The sequence below is a fragment of the Cheilinus undulatus genome, linkage group 8 (genome assembly GCF_018320785.1).
Source record: "Cheilinus undulatus linkage group 8, ASM1832078v1, whole genome shotgun sequence".
Lineage (NCBI taxonomy): Eukaryota > Metazoa > Chordata > Actinopteri > Labriformes > Labridae > Cheilinus > Cheilinus undulatus.
This window is the reverse complement of record NC_054872.1, coordinates 8,042,836-8,060,942: the sequence shown is the minus strand read 5'-3', so window position 1 is coordinate 8,060,942 and position 18,107 is coordinate 8,042,836. Positions and strand designations below refer to the sequence as shown.

The window sequence follows — 18,107 nt, the reverse complement described above, 5'->3', positions numbered from 1 at the left end:
GGTGTCTTGCCATGCATAAATGAGGACTGGTGTTGCTGCAGTATTTTACCTTGTTTTTGCATGACTGATAGCCAGTTCCTGACTTTCTGGTGTGTGAAGAAACACAATATAATCTAATGTAGTTGCTCTTAGTTGTTAGCCAGTTGATTGACTTTCTCATCGGTGTTACTGGTAGCTTTTTTGATCTGATCTGAGGCACACACTTCATCTTGCAGTTTAGCGACTGCTGCCATCTGCTGGCTTCCCTGTTAATTGCACAGTAAGGGATGTGTATTTCAAAACTGCTGTTATCATATTTCTATATCATTTCTCTAACACCTGTATTGCTACACTTCTCACGAAGGAGCATGTGGCACTATACTGCTGTATTGATGCTATGAGTGCAGGCCTTACTGTTCACAATGGTCTGCTTCAGTTATAATCAATCAGTTTGTAGCCACATGTGCTCACATGTGAAATCCAAAAACGGAGAGAGGAATGAAAGATAATGCTTTCTTTAGGATAAAGTTAGATTTTATTTTAGATGTAAAAAACAATCTATAGCTGACTCATCCTGCACTACAAGTAAGGTGCAGCTCGCCTGTGTGTGGCGAGGGGGCGTGGCTTTGACATCTTCCAGGTTAGACTTCAAAAACAGAGCTTTTATTTTCCCTGCAAAGTTTCCTTATCTACTCAAATGTGTAAGTGCATAGCAGATAGTTTGTGGCATCATTTTGCACGTGTCTTGCCTTTCCTTTAAGCAAATCTGAGCTGCATCAGACGTTCAGTGTGTGGATCATTGTACTGAAGCATCCAGGTAGGACAATTCTTTAATGCAGCAGTTATGCTGCAATGGTGAAATCATTGCAGCATAAAATGTAGCAGCTCACCTCCCCCACCTTATTTCTTCAAACAATGACGTGTTGCTAAGCAACATAAAACAGAATCAGTGGCCTGCTGTAATTACAATGCATAGTAGACAAATACCGAAATGGAATACTAAAAAATAGGGAGGCTTTATGACAGAAGGTCTTAAAACTCAACAGATCACTCACTCCCATCTATTTGGCTTTTGTATTTGTTAATAGCTCTAATAAATGAAATTTAAAAGGGTTAAAAGAATGATCTTAAGCTGTTTAAATTCAGACTGCATGCTGAGTAGACTTCTGTTCATTTTTCTTATTTGTTTAGAATTGTAACTTGTCTGTTTAATTTTCAAGGTAATTTAAATACCTTTTATTTTGCTCACTGTTGATCACACTGGGCTACTTAAAATCACCTCACATACCTGCACCCACACAGCCACCTGTACACCTACACAGGCGTACGCTCACATCCTGCAGTCACTTATTCTGTGTATTTGACTCTGAGTAGTGTGTGGACCCATGGGTCTGTGTATTCAGCGCACTCAGCCAGACAGCTCATCAATGGCTGTGAGATTTTGCCCAGCGTTGCTATGGTAACTGCAGTAAAATTGCTTCAAATAAGAGTGAATTGTTCATGAGTAGGATGCAATAAACCAGAGGATGAAGAGCATGGAAATAAAGTGCAGTCATGGTGGAACAGAAAGATGAGGAGTTTATGAATGAGATTGTACAAACATTTTCTGAGAAGTGAAAGTGTATTCTGTGAAGGAACTCTGAAGAAGAATGATTCAGAACCATTATAGAGAAAGAATAACATTAGAACAGTAAAGTGTCTGTGTAGTCTATGATGGTTGTAATGTTGGTGTGTGAGGAACATAAAGCCAGTCTAGTTTGTATTTTCACTCTGCCCCATTTCAGATGTGGAGACTACAGCAGTGATTTTTGTAAAAAGCATGAAACTATCCAATTGTGTTAATATTTATTAAGAAAAAATGTTATAAATGATGTTTTAATATCTAAAGATACAATGAAAATGAAATAGCTACTTTAGACGACAGATGAATAGATTTTTCACTATGTGAATGTAAACCTGGGCCACAGAGCCTCCTCTGCCAGGCTCTATTTGAATCTGAGTCACCGCTGCCTTCCTGTTTTAAATAAAAATCCATTATTTTCAAGGGTTCAAATTGTTCTGGTGCTTGACACATGAGAGGAAATGTGAGGCACCAAATAAGTGGAAGGCTCTGCTTGTTTTAGTCACACAGCTATGCACAAAAAAAAATGTGTCATTTCATTAAAAGCATGGTTTTATCTTCATGAACTGAAGCTGGATTTAAGTGGTGCAATAAATGGCTACATAATAACAAAAAAAGCAATAATAATAGTTCAAATAACACCAGTATATGATCTCAAGATTTTATCATTTGAATTTAATATGACTTTCTATGCAAAGCATGCAGTTTTTGTTGTTCTTTTCTCCTCTTTCAACTTTCTCATGAGCCTCTGAATGAGAGTCAGTAAACCCAGCTGCCAGCGGGCCGGTTAAAGACATTTGAAACTAGCTCTAGCTGCTTTGTTGTTTAGGTTTTGCTACCACTAATTCTAACTGTTTAAGATTAACCAGATAAATACTGTTTATCATTATAGCCCCATGGTATTTATGTGTATTTTTCCTGACTAATGTTGTTCAGATTAACTTTTTTTTTATCATTATCAGTGAGAAGCAGTGTTATGAACTGAAACCATGACTGAAACTGTTAATCAACTATCTTCTTTCCATTTCAAAGTCTAGAGACTAGCTAAAAACAGATGTTTGGTGATAAAAACTGACAAAAGTACTGTAGGAGACTAAAACTTGTCTAAGATCTTACAGCTGCACTGTTGGACATTCACTGTACATATAAGGCAAGAGTGCTGCACAGTTAATCTAATCCAATCTCAATCTCAAGGGGACATATTTTGCCCTTTAAGACAAGTTTATATTGTCTCAGAGGTCCCAAAAACATTCCTGTGAAGTTTGTTGCTGAAAAAACACTCCAGTATTGGATGTTTGCATGTCTGTAAACCCCTCTGTTTCAGCCCTGCTGTTTCACAACGAGCTGTTTCTGTGTCTGTAGCTTTTAAATGTTAATGAGCTGTCTGACTCCGCCCCCTCAGGAAATGGATGAGGCTTAATGGATGTGGCACTCCTGATCTTCCTCTCAACTGGCAGCTGAGAGTAAGATCAGAAGAGGAAGGAGGAACTTTCTTCCAAGTGGGGAGGGCCAACCGAACACGGGGGCGGGGCTAACTCCCCACATGACATCATGAGGGGAAAATCTGAGAACGGCTTGTTTTAGCCCACATTTTCTGAAAGGTGGAGAAAAAGGGGGTGGAGGGAATGGATTTTTCTGGTACTTAAAGGGATTTTGGATGGGCCATGGGTACATATTTTATTAAAAAAGCCTGAAAAAGTGTATTTTGTATAATATGTCCCCTTTAAGAAATACACACATCACTATCCTCTGCATTTTCTTTGATAACCAAACAAGTAGATTCACAAAGCTATTTATGTATTATATTCTAAATGTAATCACAATATTGTCCAGTATAATTGTTGCCAATTCATGCAAGACTATGAGATACATCAGTATTTTTATCAGTATATTTTAAAAAATAAGTATTTAAAAGTATTGATAGTGCTTTGATATGAGTGTTTTACATTTATATTATTTTTACAGTATTGCTAACTAAGTTCAAAGAAATAAAAGCCTTGACTAAAATTAAAAAGTAAAATGACTTTTTATTGACTCAAAATGGACTAAAACAGTTTTGTTGACAAACTAGACAACTATAACGAGTAAAAATGACCAAATGAAACTAAATATAAAGCAATTCTAATCCAAAAACTAAGACTGCATTTGAAAATAGCTCCCAAATTAACAGTGGTTAGAAGTCAGTTAAAATCTGTAGGAAACTTTAACAAAGTTGGAAGATGCCAACTTTAAGGGGGTTTAAAGAGGATCCAAGCTAATTCAAAATAAATAGTTAAGGTACTGGATGTAGGACAAGGATTAATCATCAATTTGTAGGTTATGTTTTTGCTCAGTTATCAAAATACATCTGAGATTATAAAGTGCATGCTGTATATCACAAACACAACATTATGAGCTTATGCACGCTGTGTGTGTATAAATTACTCTCAGACCTGATGCTTGTGCTGCTTTGACATTTTGCCTTCAGTGTAGATGTCACAGAGACATAATGGGGTTAGGATTGACAAAGTGCTCTCCCAACCAGTGCTGACATCAGAGGTAGTAACAGAGGCGTTACAGAGATTAGATTAGTTTATCAGGGCCGGTGTCAGACAGCAGCACAGTTTGTGTTTATGTCTGAAGGTGTGTGGATGTGGAGCTCCTACCCTGCTGCGCTCTCTTGCACTTGTGCAACACTGTGTGAATTTAAAGATGGATATTGCACCAATATTCAGCTGAATCGTCTCGAATCATTTAAGGTTTCAGTAATACTTTATAGAGCTGTATCTGAAATGCACCATGAAACTGTTTCTGTGTGGTGCAGAATTCAAGAACTGGTCAAACCCCCATCTGAATCCATGAGGACAGAGTTCAGTGTTAGAGCTTGCCATGTCTACTTCAGCTAGAGACAAGATAATCCTGTTATCATGTTAAATAATCTTGGTAATGATTTCTGTCAAGTGGTTCATTCTTGCCAGTGTGAATTTCATCAATAGAAATGTGATGAAAATGTTCATTAGTGACCTTTTCCATGTGGAAGAAGAAACTTTTACAAGCTAGAAATCGATTTTGAATCATGAAAACTTACAAATAAGTTCAGTTTCTATAACAGAGACAAGTCTAAAAAAAAAAAACAAGGATATTTCTCCACTGTGTACAGTCTGTCTGTGAAAATAAAAACACAGGTGAGAGAGCAGGAGGAGTGTGTGTTCCTACGCCTAGCAGTGTGACAGGGAGAGCCGGAGCTGTGGGTAGGCTCAGTCTGTTGCTCTTCTCTCCATGCCAGGGGTTATATTTTCCTCAAATCAAAAATGTACCTTTGAATGGCTGTAAACACCACGTCTGCTCCAGCTCCTGTAGCCTGTAGTATGGTTAAAGACAGCTCAGTGAAAATGACTATCAGTCAAAGAAAATTAAAAATCATCACAGAAGAGAAACTTTAAATAAATTCAGAGGTTTGGATGAGAAACACGCTGTCTGATCTTCCACACAATGATAACCAAGTATTGATTTTATTAGTAAAGACTTAAATCAATAAGGAATATGAATAAGGGTATCAGTATGAATTTTATGAAAAGATTGTGATCCTTCTCTAAACTTAAAGTGCTTTATTGAAAATGTGCCAGGATTTTATACCTTTATATCAAATTAAGGTGTTTCTTATCAATCAAGTCTTTAATTGTTATCTTACAATTTCGCCAAGTAAACACACAATATATAAAAATCTGCCACCAGGGGGCTCTCAACCAAAACAATAGCTCAATTTGAAGAGTATAGACTGGTAGCCTGTTGCACCAGCTATATGTAAGTTCTGCTTTAAATGATGGTGTAAAGTCCACACTAAACCCCACATTAAAACTAGTTAAGTTTCAACTTTCATTGTTCGGTTGCACCAGAGACATAAGGCTGATCTTAACTAGTAGAGATTTACATCCAAACTAACGAAAATATTTTCACAGATATGACATTTTCTCTTACTATAACCAATCACTGAAAAGCATTTTTTAACCCTGTGTTTGCTACAGATAATTATGGCTAAAAATAACTTATGTTAACGGCCGTTAATCCTCAAACAGCAACCAGTATGGATGAAAAATATGACAAGGCATTTTGCATAAGTGAGTATTAAAGTCTACAACCTAAACCTAGAGCCAGTATGGAATAACAGTGAGATTGAGAGGTGAAACTGCTAAAAACAGAGATAATTTAACAACAGACAATATCTCATGAAAAACTACAGTGTTATAGGTCATGGAGATTGCTAACCTTGCAAAGCAGATGGATACGCCCGTCCTTGTTTCTCACTGGCGAATCCATCTTGCAATTGGCGGAAGAGCTTAGCGTGGATGCTGCTAAAGCACCAGTTTTATCAGAACTTGACAACATGTCTTCATTAAAAGAAGAACAAAGAACAGCAGTGAGTTTTCTTTTCAAAATGACAAAAGTCGTGTACTTACATGTCTTTAGCTGTCATGTTTCGCGTTATTCCTCAGTAGCTACGCACAAGCAGATCAGTAGCGGTTATGCCACATGTTTTGTTGCTCTGATTGGCCCGTAGAGATGTGACGGACGGAACGTTCATCCAATCACACCACAAGTTTTTTTCAAAGTCACTGCCTTTTCCCAAACGTTTCCTGTTGGAGCTTTCCCAGATAGATATGTGAAACAAATCCATCTGCTGTGTCAGATTAAGAGATCGCAGTGCTGACACCAAATTGGCGGTAAAAGTAGACTCCTCATCATCCTCCGGCTCTGGCTCTGGACAGATTTTTTAAGTAGTAAATGGAAATAAAGTGGTATGTAGGCTGTCAAGGGGTGAACTCTCGCGTAACTACTCACCTGATAAGGAAAGAGGCCAAATATCAAAGCGCGATATTAATCTTCAAAGAGGAATGAAAGTTAGCAGCATCAGCTTTTAATGCTAGCCACGCTGTAGAGAGAATATCAGGCTAACATCACACCCTCAGACACAATGACCTTGTCCGGCATTTAACTGTTTTCTAGGCGTTTTCTCCTCTCTAGCTGTCAAGATTAATGTCATTGATTGTAATAGTGACCAAAGCTGGTAAAAACTCCTGCAAGTCGTCTGAGGTCATTTTTGAGTTTTTTACACATTATGAGAGCTTAGATTCCAAGCTTTCAAATGGTCTATCATGCACCTTAATCTAAGCATATTTCACAAAGATATGCTCATATGAATGTTAACTTCTAGTTTCTGTTTGTTCTGAGAAAACCAGGCTCAAAGTTTCAGGACTTTTCCTACCTTCAGGCAGGCCAGGTAATGGCTGTGAACAATAGAGCCACATTTACATAAAGTCCACCCAAACCAAGCTTCTGAATCGGACTGGTGACGCTCATCAAAATATTCTCATAGGAAACCCGCCTTCATCAAACTTTCACTGTTGAGTGATCCTGAAGTTGTCCCAAGTCTGTTGATAATTCTCGCCGCTTCTTCATCGTCTCTTTGACTTTTCTTCGCTGCGGGGTGCATCTTGAGGCTTGTTGATAAAGGTGGTAACTAGAAACAGCTGTATTTATGTGCCGGAGGAGGGGTGGCGTTTGAGCCATGCGGTGTTTGTTATTGTCCATCTCAGTGGGCGAAACTAGGAACAATGGCAGACTGAGTGGCCAATTATTACCCAGCAGTTTCGTTTTACCCTCCCCTCAATCTCCCCACAGAAACTCTGACAACAGGGCATTTTAAAACACAACATTAACACTTTTTAAATATCACATTTGTGTTACTTTTTTCATGGGATGAGTAGTTTAAATGTCGGACTTGCATAAAATAAGAAAAAACGAAAAATGATCATTTTGAAGGAAACGACTTTGTATCCATTTTTCTCAACCACCAGAATGCCGACTTACAGGAACTTTATCTGGCTTTGATCACAGTTAAGATCCACAGTTAGTGCATTATTCTAATCATGATTAATCCCGTGCTTTATTGTGTTTCAACATACTTTAGTTAAGCCGCTGCCACAGTGATGTAAAATAAGTCCACCACTGCTCCTTAATGTCTAATTTCAATTAAACAAAGCTAAAGACAGCTCAGTGGACAATTTAAGTCATCTGCACATTATGCAATCAAACACTTACCTTTTACATTTACTTCCCACTTATTTCCTTTTTATTCCATAGCAAGTTCCTTTTTTCCAATATAAGTTCATGATATAATCTTTTCTTCACCCATTAAAGCATCCAAACAGCAAGTCACCCTGCAAGAGAGTAGAAAAATCCAAATTTACACAAAGCTCAAAATGCAAAATAATGGAATTTCAAAATGTGAAAAAAAAGAATGCAATTAATCACAATCAACCACAGAAATTCTGAGATTAATCACAGTTAAAATGTCACTCCCTTTACAGCCCTAGTTTTGGTAGCCATTCTACGTCCAACTGGAGCAAACCTCACCATTTTCTGTCAGTCACATTCTCTTCAGCGTGCAGCAGCCTTAAGAGGCACCGAAATGTTTTGACACTCACCAGTGCCTCCTTATTTTAATGTCAGCTGCTGTCTCTCTCTCACAGACAGTGATGGACATACATGAGCTGTTGTCCACATACTGGTAAACAGAAATATCTCTGTCCAACAAACAACTGAAATCTAAAAATGAAACACAGTTGTCTCATAAAAGAATGTGCTGAAAAGATGTCTGAACTGTCTCTCACAAGAACAGAGTCACAATCACACAGATAAATAGATGAGCTGATGAACAAACAGTCACCCACTTGTTGTCAGCAGCTTCATCCTCAGTTGACAGAGCATTTCATCAGGTGAGACAGAGATGTTTCATCACTGCAGTTATTTCTATGAGTGTCTGTGAGTGTACAAACACAGGCATGTATGTAAAGACTTTAAATAACAGCTGACAGGACTCAAGGGATGTGTGTATTCTTGTATAAGTGTATGCAGTAGTGGGCAGCCTCTGATCCCATTAAAGAGCAGCATCATGTCAACAGAGTGAAGTGTGATCACTCTGAGGGTCAATGTCTGGAGCAGCTCCTTAAGCATAAATCATCCTTGTTTCTGGCATGCATTCAGGGATTTTCCTGCATATCAAAGTGTGAGTCTGCCAACTCTGGCATACAATGACGATTAAGTCAGGAAGTGTTTTCATTCAGAATGTAGTCTAGCAGCGCCTGATGAATTCTCAGTGCATATGCTGTGATTACAGCACTACTGCTGCAGTCAAGTTCAACATTAAAGGCCCTGCATAATGGCCAAACAGGAAAAAGGTCACAGTAGTTCACACTAGGGGCCTGGTCCTGGATGCACTTGAGCCACCAGCCTGAGCAGTGTGAGTGCTAATGGGCCCACCTGGGCAGGTGGCAGGATTCAAGTGGACACTGGCACAGTTTGGATGATGTGTGAATACAACCACGCCAGGATTTGGGACAAAGGGTGTTTTCACACTAGCAGCCTCAATCCATGCCCGGGCCCACTTGTGTATGTACTCAGTCTGATACAGCAAGTGGCGGTATACACATAGCTGGTTTACTAACCCGCCAAGGAGGAGAAAGAAGAAGAAGCTACCATGGCAACCAATCGGGTCATACCCTGAGCAAAGATTGTTTTTGTTTTTAATCCGCCAAAAAGTCCATCCTGCCACCATGGATGTTCTTCAAATCAATTTTTAAGATCCCAGCAACGTCGCTCTTTCTACACATCTATACGTGCAGCCTAGAGGACAGGTCATGACCTGGGTGGTTGCTATGGTAGCTTCCTCTTCTTTCTCTTCTTTTGGTAGCCTCTTGTCTGTATCACAACCTGTTTACATGTCATGAAAAAGCTGATGATTCCTAAGTGTTTAAGAGGAATACATACTGGTAATAAATGCTAAATAAAAAGTTAAAAGCTCATCATTGCCACAAAACTTTCCACATTGGCAAAGAAAGACTAGTAAAAGAGTCATAATTTTAAAGTCAGGATTCAGGCAGCTGTTTATAGAAACAGCTTGAATTTTTAAAATGGTTTCCCTGGACTGGTGATGGTTTTGAAAAGACATGACTGTTTTCAAATAACAACAACAAAAATTCCCGACTACAGTAAACATAGCAAGGGAAATATTGGAACGAATTTTGAGAGTAATTAATACAAAAGTATGTGGTGTTGTTCCTCTTTTCCTGTTTCTGCAGGTTGTCAGTGCTCTATATGTCCCATTTTCTCTCTAAGACAGAGTTCAAAGGTCAGTCTCACTGTGATCCATCATCCATCACAGTCTATTAAGTAAATACTGCAGCCACCCCTGGAGGCATTTTGACATCTGCTACATTTGTATTTTATTAAACCATATAAGAGGAAGACATTATCAATTAGAATCAATTAGAGGATAATTTCCCCTCACTGCACCATCTGCTGTTGTGAGAAAGGGCTGACCATCAGGATCTGTAGAGGAACACACAGTACAGACGTTCACAGTTATACGTCTGTACTGTGTATACCCAACTTCCTCTGATCATAGGGTTATACATGATTTACACACCTGCACTGAGTCAACACTGTAGCATACGCTATAGGGTTGCATAGCCTTGCTTACTTGGAAGCCTACGTACATGCAGCAAAATTAAAACGTAGCTGCGTTTTGAAGGAAAACAAACCAAAAGCACTGTGATTGGCTTGATTCCTAATTTGTTTGAATGTTATCAAGATAGAGCTTTCAGACTGCCTGCATAAGTGCGACAGCCCCCGTGAATCTAGAGAATAGAGGGCTCGTCTATTTTTTCCATGAGCCTCACGCAACTCTTGACCTAGACAGGAAAACAATAGAGAGCCATACGAACCTTAATTTAGGAGATAAGTTAGCCCACAATGCCAGAACATGTCTGCAGTGTCACCCTGATGAAGGCCACAAGCTGAAATATGCCCATCTGATAGAGCTGTTCTCTAAACTTCTACTATTAAGGAAGCTTTATGTTTCCAAATAGGAAGAATGTGTCACAGGAAAGATAAACAAGGTACGAGTAAACCTCCGGTTTGTGATTGTAAAAGTAAAAGCCCATTTTAGCATTTCCTTCTTTTGCACAGAATGCTGTCATTCTGAATTTTTCCTGGCTTTACAAAGTATCAAGCCACTTGAAGGCAGATCATCTTGATGTAAATTATGAATAAAGACAGTGCTGTGACAGCAGGGAGATGCCGCAACCATGCATGGGTATGAACGCCACAGCGGTGCATGCTGGAGCGGGTAGGCATTGCAGGTGCACTCTAAAATGTCCCTAACTGTGCTTGGCTTTTAGTGCCACTCTTTATAAACTACATGCTTTTTGCAATGAGGCCAATTTGCACAAAAAGGGGGCAAATTTTTCCACTTAGCAACTGCAAAATGAGTCACTCTCTATGCACTGGTGTGCTAGAGTGGCTTTCCTGCCGTACGTACAGCAAATCAAATGCTGACAGATAAGAACATTCAGACCCTTATGTCTTAGCGGTCTCTTACTGCAAAGTGACACATTTCTCATGGATGTGCTGTTTAATTTGTGCAGGGAGGAGTGCGTCAGAGATCAGGCTGATGAGGGAGAACAAAGCATGTGTTTCGTCTGATACCAGATGAGTTAGATATGTGCTCTATTTGCGACCGCGAAATCTGTCAGTCAGTTTGTGATTTTCTAGGATGGATGAGGAAAAAAATGCTTGAAAGTTGGAAGTACAGTGGTAATTTAAATTCAAAGGGGACATATTATGCAAAAATCACTTTTTCAGGCTTTTCTAACAAAAATATGTGACACTGGTCTGTCCACAAACCCCTCAAAAACCAGAAAAATCCATTACCTTCCACCTTCTTTTTCTCCACCTTTCAGAAAAATGTGCTGTAACAAGCTGTTCTCAGATTTTACCCTCGTGACCTCATGTGGGGAGTTAGCACCCGCCCCCAGGTTTGGTCGGCCCTCCTCTTGCAAGAAAGTTCCACCCTCCTCATCTGATCCTCTCAGCTACCAGCTGAGCTGCTGGATAGCTCAGTGGGTTATCCTGCTCACTTTAGACTGGGAGATTAATTGTTTGAATCCCAGTCAAGTCCTTAACTTTGGATAAAGTGTCTGTAATATTGTAACATCAGGAGTGCCACAACCATTTCCTGAGAGGGGTGTGATCAGGAGCAGAGTCAGAAAGCTCATTAATATTTAAAGCCACAGACACAGAAACAGCTCGTTCTGAGCAGGGCTGAAGATAGTTAATCTGGTTTAGCATGCCGTAGCGAATCTTCATTGCATAGAACATTTTTCCCCAACAACAAAGAATGTGGCTCGTAAAAATCTGGAGTGGGAAACCACTAGTCACAGTGGATGAAGGGTGTAAGTTAATGTGCAGGCCTTGGCTATATAAATGAAAGACATCAAAATTGCAGCAGGAGAATACATTAAAGACTAAAAGCAGCTTTATTTTCTTGTTAAAAAAAATCACTTTCTTGCAAATTGCTGCACGACTTCATATATGATCAGTATAATTGTACAAATGCTTCCTTGCACTTGCTGCTAAAAAAAAGGTTTGAAAATATAGGATGGATAAAACTCACCATAAAACTTAGTGCATACATTCAGACTCCGTGTGAGTGAACTTCAGCATCGCCTCTGCAGCCTTTGTTTGCAGGTCATCTCTTTTTTCACTGAAATCCACTCAATTCCTTTCATCTCCCCTTTGTACTGATTTTATATGATAGATGTGCTGCTGGCTTAATGACTGTGAATGTTCGTGTGGATTAGGATTCCCAATCCCACAGCCTTCTTATCTTTTTACCGAAGAGGAGCAGAAGGTCTTGTATTACATGAACTACTATCCCCATTATTTTACTGTTTAAAGGCAGCATAGAACTTCAGGCTACTTCTGCTCTTTGGTAGTCAATAATTTAACACTTAGCAGTCCTCAAATATCCATAATTATAACATGGGAATTTCACTCTTTGAGACCTTTTGTTTTGGCCAGAATGTTATCATAGCTGCTAACTAGACACTGTTGGCTGCCTGTATCCAGGTAAATCATTCACCTGGATAGAGGCATCACAGAGTGAAGGCCAAGCTGAGCCTAACAGGCCATCTCATGGACAGTAATATCAGCTCCTCATATGTAGAAGTCATCTGTAAAAGGCTTTTAAATAATTCATCAGTATCAGCTCCAAGGAACACTTGAGTGAACATAAAAGGCAGACAAGATGATGCCTTTTTAATCTGATGTAACATGAGCTGGTCGTTGCACCGATGATCTAATACCATTACCAGCACATTATATGACATAGACATGTGAAGAGTCACTGTACTGCAAACACAATCTCACTGAGACCAGGAGCAGGCACTTCCTGTTTAGGTCATCATAAGTGTATACAGAAAAAAAGTCTCACACTGGTGTGTGAGTGTGTTTCCCCCCCTATCTAGTCTCCCTCTAGTTTCCTTCTCTGTAACGCTCTCCTTTAGTCTAAGTATCTGTTATTTCTAGGGGTGGAAAGGAACTCATTTCTTTTAGTCAAATTACTGTAATTGAGTACTTTTTTCATGCACTTGTCCTTTTTTAGTACATTTTGACTACTTAAGTACATTTTAACCAGACTCACTGTACTTTTACTTGAGTACTATAGTCCTGTACTTTTTCCACCTCTGTTGGCTGTGAGTTCAAATCTGGTGGATAAGTGGGCAGAGTTTCCCATCATGCCCTTGGGCAGAGTGTTCAGATGTGTCTGAATGTTGCCTGGTGTACAGTAATCCCTGCAGGAATTCTTTTGCTCATGTTTCAATAGATTGCTGCTATTTTTGATGTGAGACACCTTTGCACCATGAGTGAAGTTATTCACTGAGTTAGAGTTCCTGCTTTTGTCTTAAGATGCTCCTAAAAGACACAGCGCACATTCTTCATCATTGCATTGCTATGAGGTTGATGCTCTGCTTCGTTCTTACCAGAGCAGACCCAACTTGCCACAGCTTCTCAAGAGTTACTGCAGCTCTATCAAACTGTAAAATATCAAACACTTTCATGAGTGTGGTTTAACTTTATATAGTGTGGACTAATATCAACACTCTAAATGTGTTTAACTGAGCTCTAAACTAAATTCTACGAATCTTAAAATTATAAGGCTACATCTGTGTCGTATGATATCATTCATTTACTAAAAAAAGATCTAATTAAAATGCTGGCTGAATTACAAGAACTACTCAGCACTCCAGGCGTCCTTCACTGACTTAAAAGAGGGTTAATAAAACATTTAATTGTTTGTAGTTACAATATGAAAAAGACATTTTAAAGGTATTTCACTGAGGTGTTAATGGCTGAAATGTCTTAGCCATCCTTCAAATGCAGCATCACTCCACTTAGACATATGATCTTCATGAGCTATGAGACTTCTTGTGTTTCAGTGTTACTATTTTGAGCTGATTTTACATTCTTCTCTTTAAATGAACATTTAAACTGACAATGGGATTACAGAGCTTTATCCTGTCTGCTGAGATCTATGCTAAAACAGTAATACATCACTCCATGAATGGCATTTATAATTGTTTTCAGTAGCACATATTCGGTTTTTAAAGCTCAGCTTTAATGTTGTTTGGCTGCATCAGTTTTTCAACAGTTGCTGAAGTAAGCTTAGAAAGTGTGTAGAGGTTTTATGGACCAGTTAAATCCATGTTGTTTGCATATGGCGCTGTGTGCACTTATAACACAAGGTGTTTTTTTTTTCCCTGGAAGGTTCCAGAAGTCTGAAAAAGTATGGGTTTTCTCCCCGATAAAGTCTAAAAAGGTTTGCTTACATATTTGGTAAATAACTCAGAGAAAAAGTCACTCGGGGACAGAGCAGCTGTGTCCTTGGCTAAGTCTTCCGGCTGTTTCAGACAGGATTAAACTAGAAGTCAGCGGAAGCCATAACAGAAGTATGATTTCAATTTAAACTCTGAAATAAGAGATGTTTTTCTCCAACAATTTAATTCATGTCTTTTTTAATGGACTGACTGTAGATGCCATTTTATTTGGCTCAGAAAAGACTATCTGATTTAACACTGCAGTTTATGGGTTGATGATATAAAGCACTTTACCTGAAGTATAATGCATATGGAGGATATTTAGTAAAAACTCAAATTTGATGGAAATATTCCTTGCATTCAAGTTTTTCACACCTCACAATGTTAGATATGCCAGCTCAAAATAGCTAAGATGACATATAGGAAATGGCAGCCTGTAAATCCCTTAAGTCAACAGAACATACTGCTGTCTCTCAGTGTTTATCCCACTCTTAAACCAAACCTTCTAACCTCCCTCTCTTTTCCAGCTGTGTGTGCTGATAATCGACAGAACGGACAGACATGGGGAAGCAGAACAGCAAGCTCCGTCCTGAGGTGATGCAGGACCTCCTGGAGAGCACCGACTTCACCGAGCACGAGATCCAGGAGTGGTACAAGGGCTTCCTGAGGGACTGCCCAAGTGGGAACCTCTCCATGGAGGAGTTCAAGAAGATCTACGGTAACTTCTTCCCATACGGAGATGCTTCCAAGTTTGCTGAGCATGTCTTTCGCACATTTGATGCTAATGGAGATGGGACAATAGACTTCCGGGAGTTTATCATAGCGCTCAGTGTGACGTCACGCGGAAAGCTGGAGCAGAAGCTGAAATGGGCCTTCAGTATGTACGACTTGGATGGAAACGGGTACATCAGTAAAGCCGAGATGCTTGAGATTGTTCAGGTGAGTGTGCATGAGGCAGACTGGCACATCAGACTCAGTGAGTTTATGTTTTAAAGCTGCAAACTGAAAAGATCAACAAGCAAGTGTGTGAACACAGAAAGAAGCTAAAAATCAAGACTACAGGTTCGAATGCAGAGGTTAGACAATGCAATCTTTTGTCAGCTATGGTGGTCACTGTGTCAGATGATTTACATTTAGTCATAATCTAAGTCCTCAGACTAAAATGACTTTTAGTTGTAGTCACATTTGAGCTATGCTTCACCTGATAGTATTAGTCGATGACAACTCAGAGACATTTTGGTCAAATTTTAGTCAATGAGAAGTCCTATCATTTTAGTCTTTAAGTGAAAACACCTTTTTTCTTTAAATTACTTTATTTAGCCAGTTTGTAAAATAAGCATAAATGTAAAAAACTCATAATTATTCACTACAAATATTTCAATTGATTTAAATCTGATGAAAACACAGACTTACCTTATAGAGGGTACGCAGTTCAGTCATGCTGAGTGGCAAAACACTCCGAAACGCGAGCTGCTCAGGGGATGAAAATGGGAGGATCCAAACCATTTCCGAAAGACACAGTGGACCGCGGGTCGTATATGTGGTCAGAAATTGAGTTTCCTGACATTATATGTACCTGATCATAAGTACACAGAGCCGAGCCTGAAGGCAAACACAAGCCCAGTTCATCAGTGAGGGATGTGAAACTGAATTAATGTCAAAGTTTTGTTTTTCAGTTCAGTTTTTCTCCGTATATTAATGATGTATTTACTTCTTTTTACAGCTTATTACTAAAAAGCTCCCACTGTAGTTAATAGACCTGTTTTCAAAAATTCAGGGTGTAACCTGATTTAAAATGAGATCATCGTACCCCATCTGTTTTCCTTAATCTTGTTTGATTTTGAATCACAGTTTAATCTTTATGTTTTTTTTTTTTTTTTTTAAAGGTTTATTTTTGGGCATTTTTGTGCCTTTATTTGATAGAGGAGGACAGTGGATAGAGTCGGAAACAGGGATGAGAGTGTGGGAGAGACATGCGGTAAAGGAAAGGGCCTCAGGCCAGATTCGAACCCAGGCCGTCCTCTTACATGGGGCGTGCCTTAACCACCCGACCACCTGCGCCTCTCTTTATGTCGTTTTAATAAATTCACACAGAATAGCCCTCAGCTTTCATAGTGTGAGATACATTCACTTGATGAAACGTTCACAGAAAACGTTCAAAGAACACTATTCTGTGAGGACAGATTTATTTCATCTGTGATAAATACAAGCACCAACCTTGGGCCTGACAAATGAAGCCAAAGCGGAAGTGCAAAAAAAATCGCAATACAGCGAGTATCCACTTGAGGCTGGCTGCAGAAACGCCAGAAGTCCCCTACACATAACATGTTAAAAAGCTGATTTTTTGCACTAGAAATAAACTGGGTTACAGCCTCACTCAAACTTGTCTCTCTAGCTAAAGTCTTCATTTGCTCACACTGTACAAGGGTGAATTTTTTTTTGTCTGATGTTAGGTTGGTCCAACGTTTGGTTAAGACCGTGATTTCAATATGGAGTCTATGGATTGGCTTCAAAAGCTGTTTGAGTCAGCCTGTTGTAATCAAACAGCTGTCATCCCACAGGCTTTGCCCAGCTCCACACATCCAGGGACTATTTGTACAGCTATAAAACATAAGCTAGTCTCATTAGATGTGTGTCACATTGGATATTTTTTTCTGTATGGTTAACCTGCTGAAATTGAAAGTCTTAATTTCCTTTACGGTAAGAGAAATGAGAAGCTAATATTCATATCTAACTGAATGCCTGTTGTAATCACAGTAATAGCTGAGCTTCATCTTGTGTCTTTATTAACATACTATTCCATCAGCTGAGGATCTGTACTGACCACACTGAACATCATCAAGATATAGTTATTAAAAACAAGGCAGTTTTAGGCTGAAATAACGCTGTTCACTACTTATTGTCATTAGACTGCTCTTTCTGCCACTCAGCGACTGGAACGGTGGAGACTGGTGCTACTGTGACATCACATGCTTACCTTTTATATGCACAGTGTAGCTTTATCATGGACTTTGACTTTCCACTAGTCCAGCACTATAAGTTTCGTTCCTGTGCAGAACTCTATTGTTCATATAGAAGGTAGAAAGGCAAAACAAACATGTAGGACTCAGTCAAGAGGTTTTGAGGTGTCAGAAATGCAGCCTTAATTATGATCTACTATGACACTCTTCACATGATAAAAATGATTTATTTTTACAGCCATCTGCCAGATTGGATTTAAATTGTGCTTATAAGAAGCTTTTACCTCCACACAGGTGTGGTCTGTGACTATGAGGCCGTACTTATGTGTGCCTCTGCTGCCCAGATGTAGACACACCTACACACACAGAAACTGTAACATAAAGCCTGGGCAGTGGTGTTTAAATACCATTGTTTTAGCAGCCCTTCCAATGAGTCCATGAGACACACTTTATGAGACTTGGAAAAAGATTACTGGTTTTATTAGAACAGGAGGGGGCACAGCTTTAATCCAAAGAGGGAGGAAGATCTTGCAGGGACAGAGCTGGATAAGCTTCCTTCTGACACAATTCGTCTGAGTTATTCCCTTCAGGAACTCGTTTACTATCAGCACTGAAGTGTTGGTGTTCTTAAAGGATGCGTTTAGACCATGAGATTGATTGGAAATGTTCCTCGACCTTACAGTAAAAGCAGTTATGGAAAGAGTCAGGAGTTCATGAGCCTCTCTCCCTTAATGTGGCTTCTTTTCTTATCTACAAAGGAAGAGGTAGATTTCCCTCTGCTCTGCACAATTTCAACCTAAAAATACAGCAAAGGCTTAGCCGAACACTAGTCTGCTTATGCACCTACATGTC

The 18,107-nt window shown here is 39.3% G+C and overlaps 1 protein-coding gene across 2 annotated transcripts in view; it reads left to right on the top strand.

The window, feature by feature from the left end:
- LOC121513429 (neurocalcin-delta A) overlaps nucleotides 1-18,107 on the top strand; it is a 140,666-nt gene that overhangs the window by 96,323 nt on the left and 26,236 nt on the right. For both annotated transcript variants that reach the window (XM_041793186.1, XM_041793185.1), the window contains one exon: nucleotides 14,823-15,234. In XM_041793186.1, coding sequence (XP_041649120.1) covers nucleotides 14,857-15,234 — 378 coding nt within the window. In that variant the 5' untranslated portion in view covers nucleotides 14,823-14,856. The remainder of the gene's footprint in view (nucleotides 1-14,822; nucleotides 15,235-18,107) is intronic.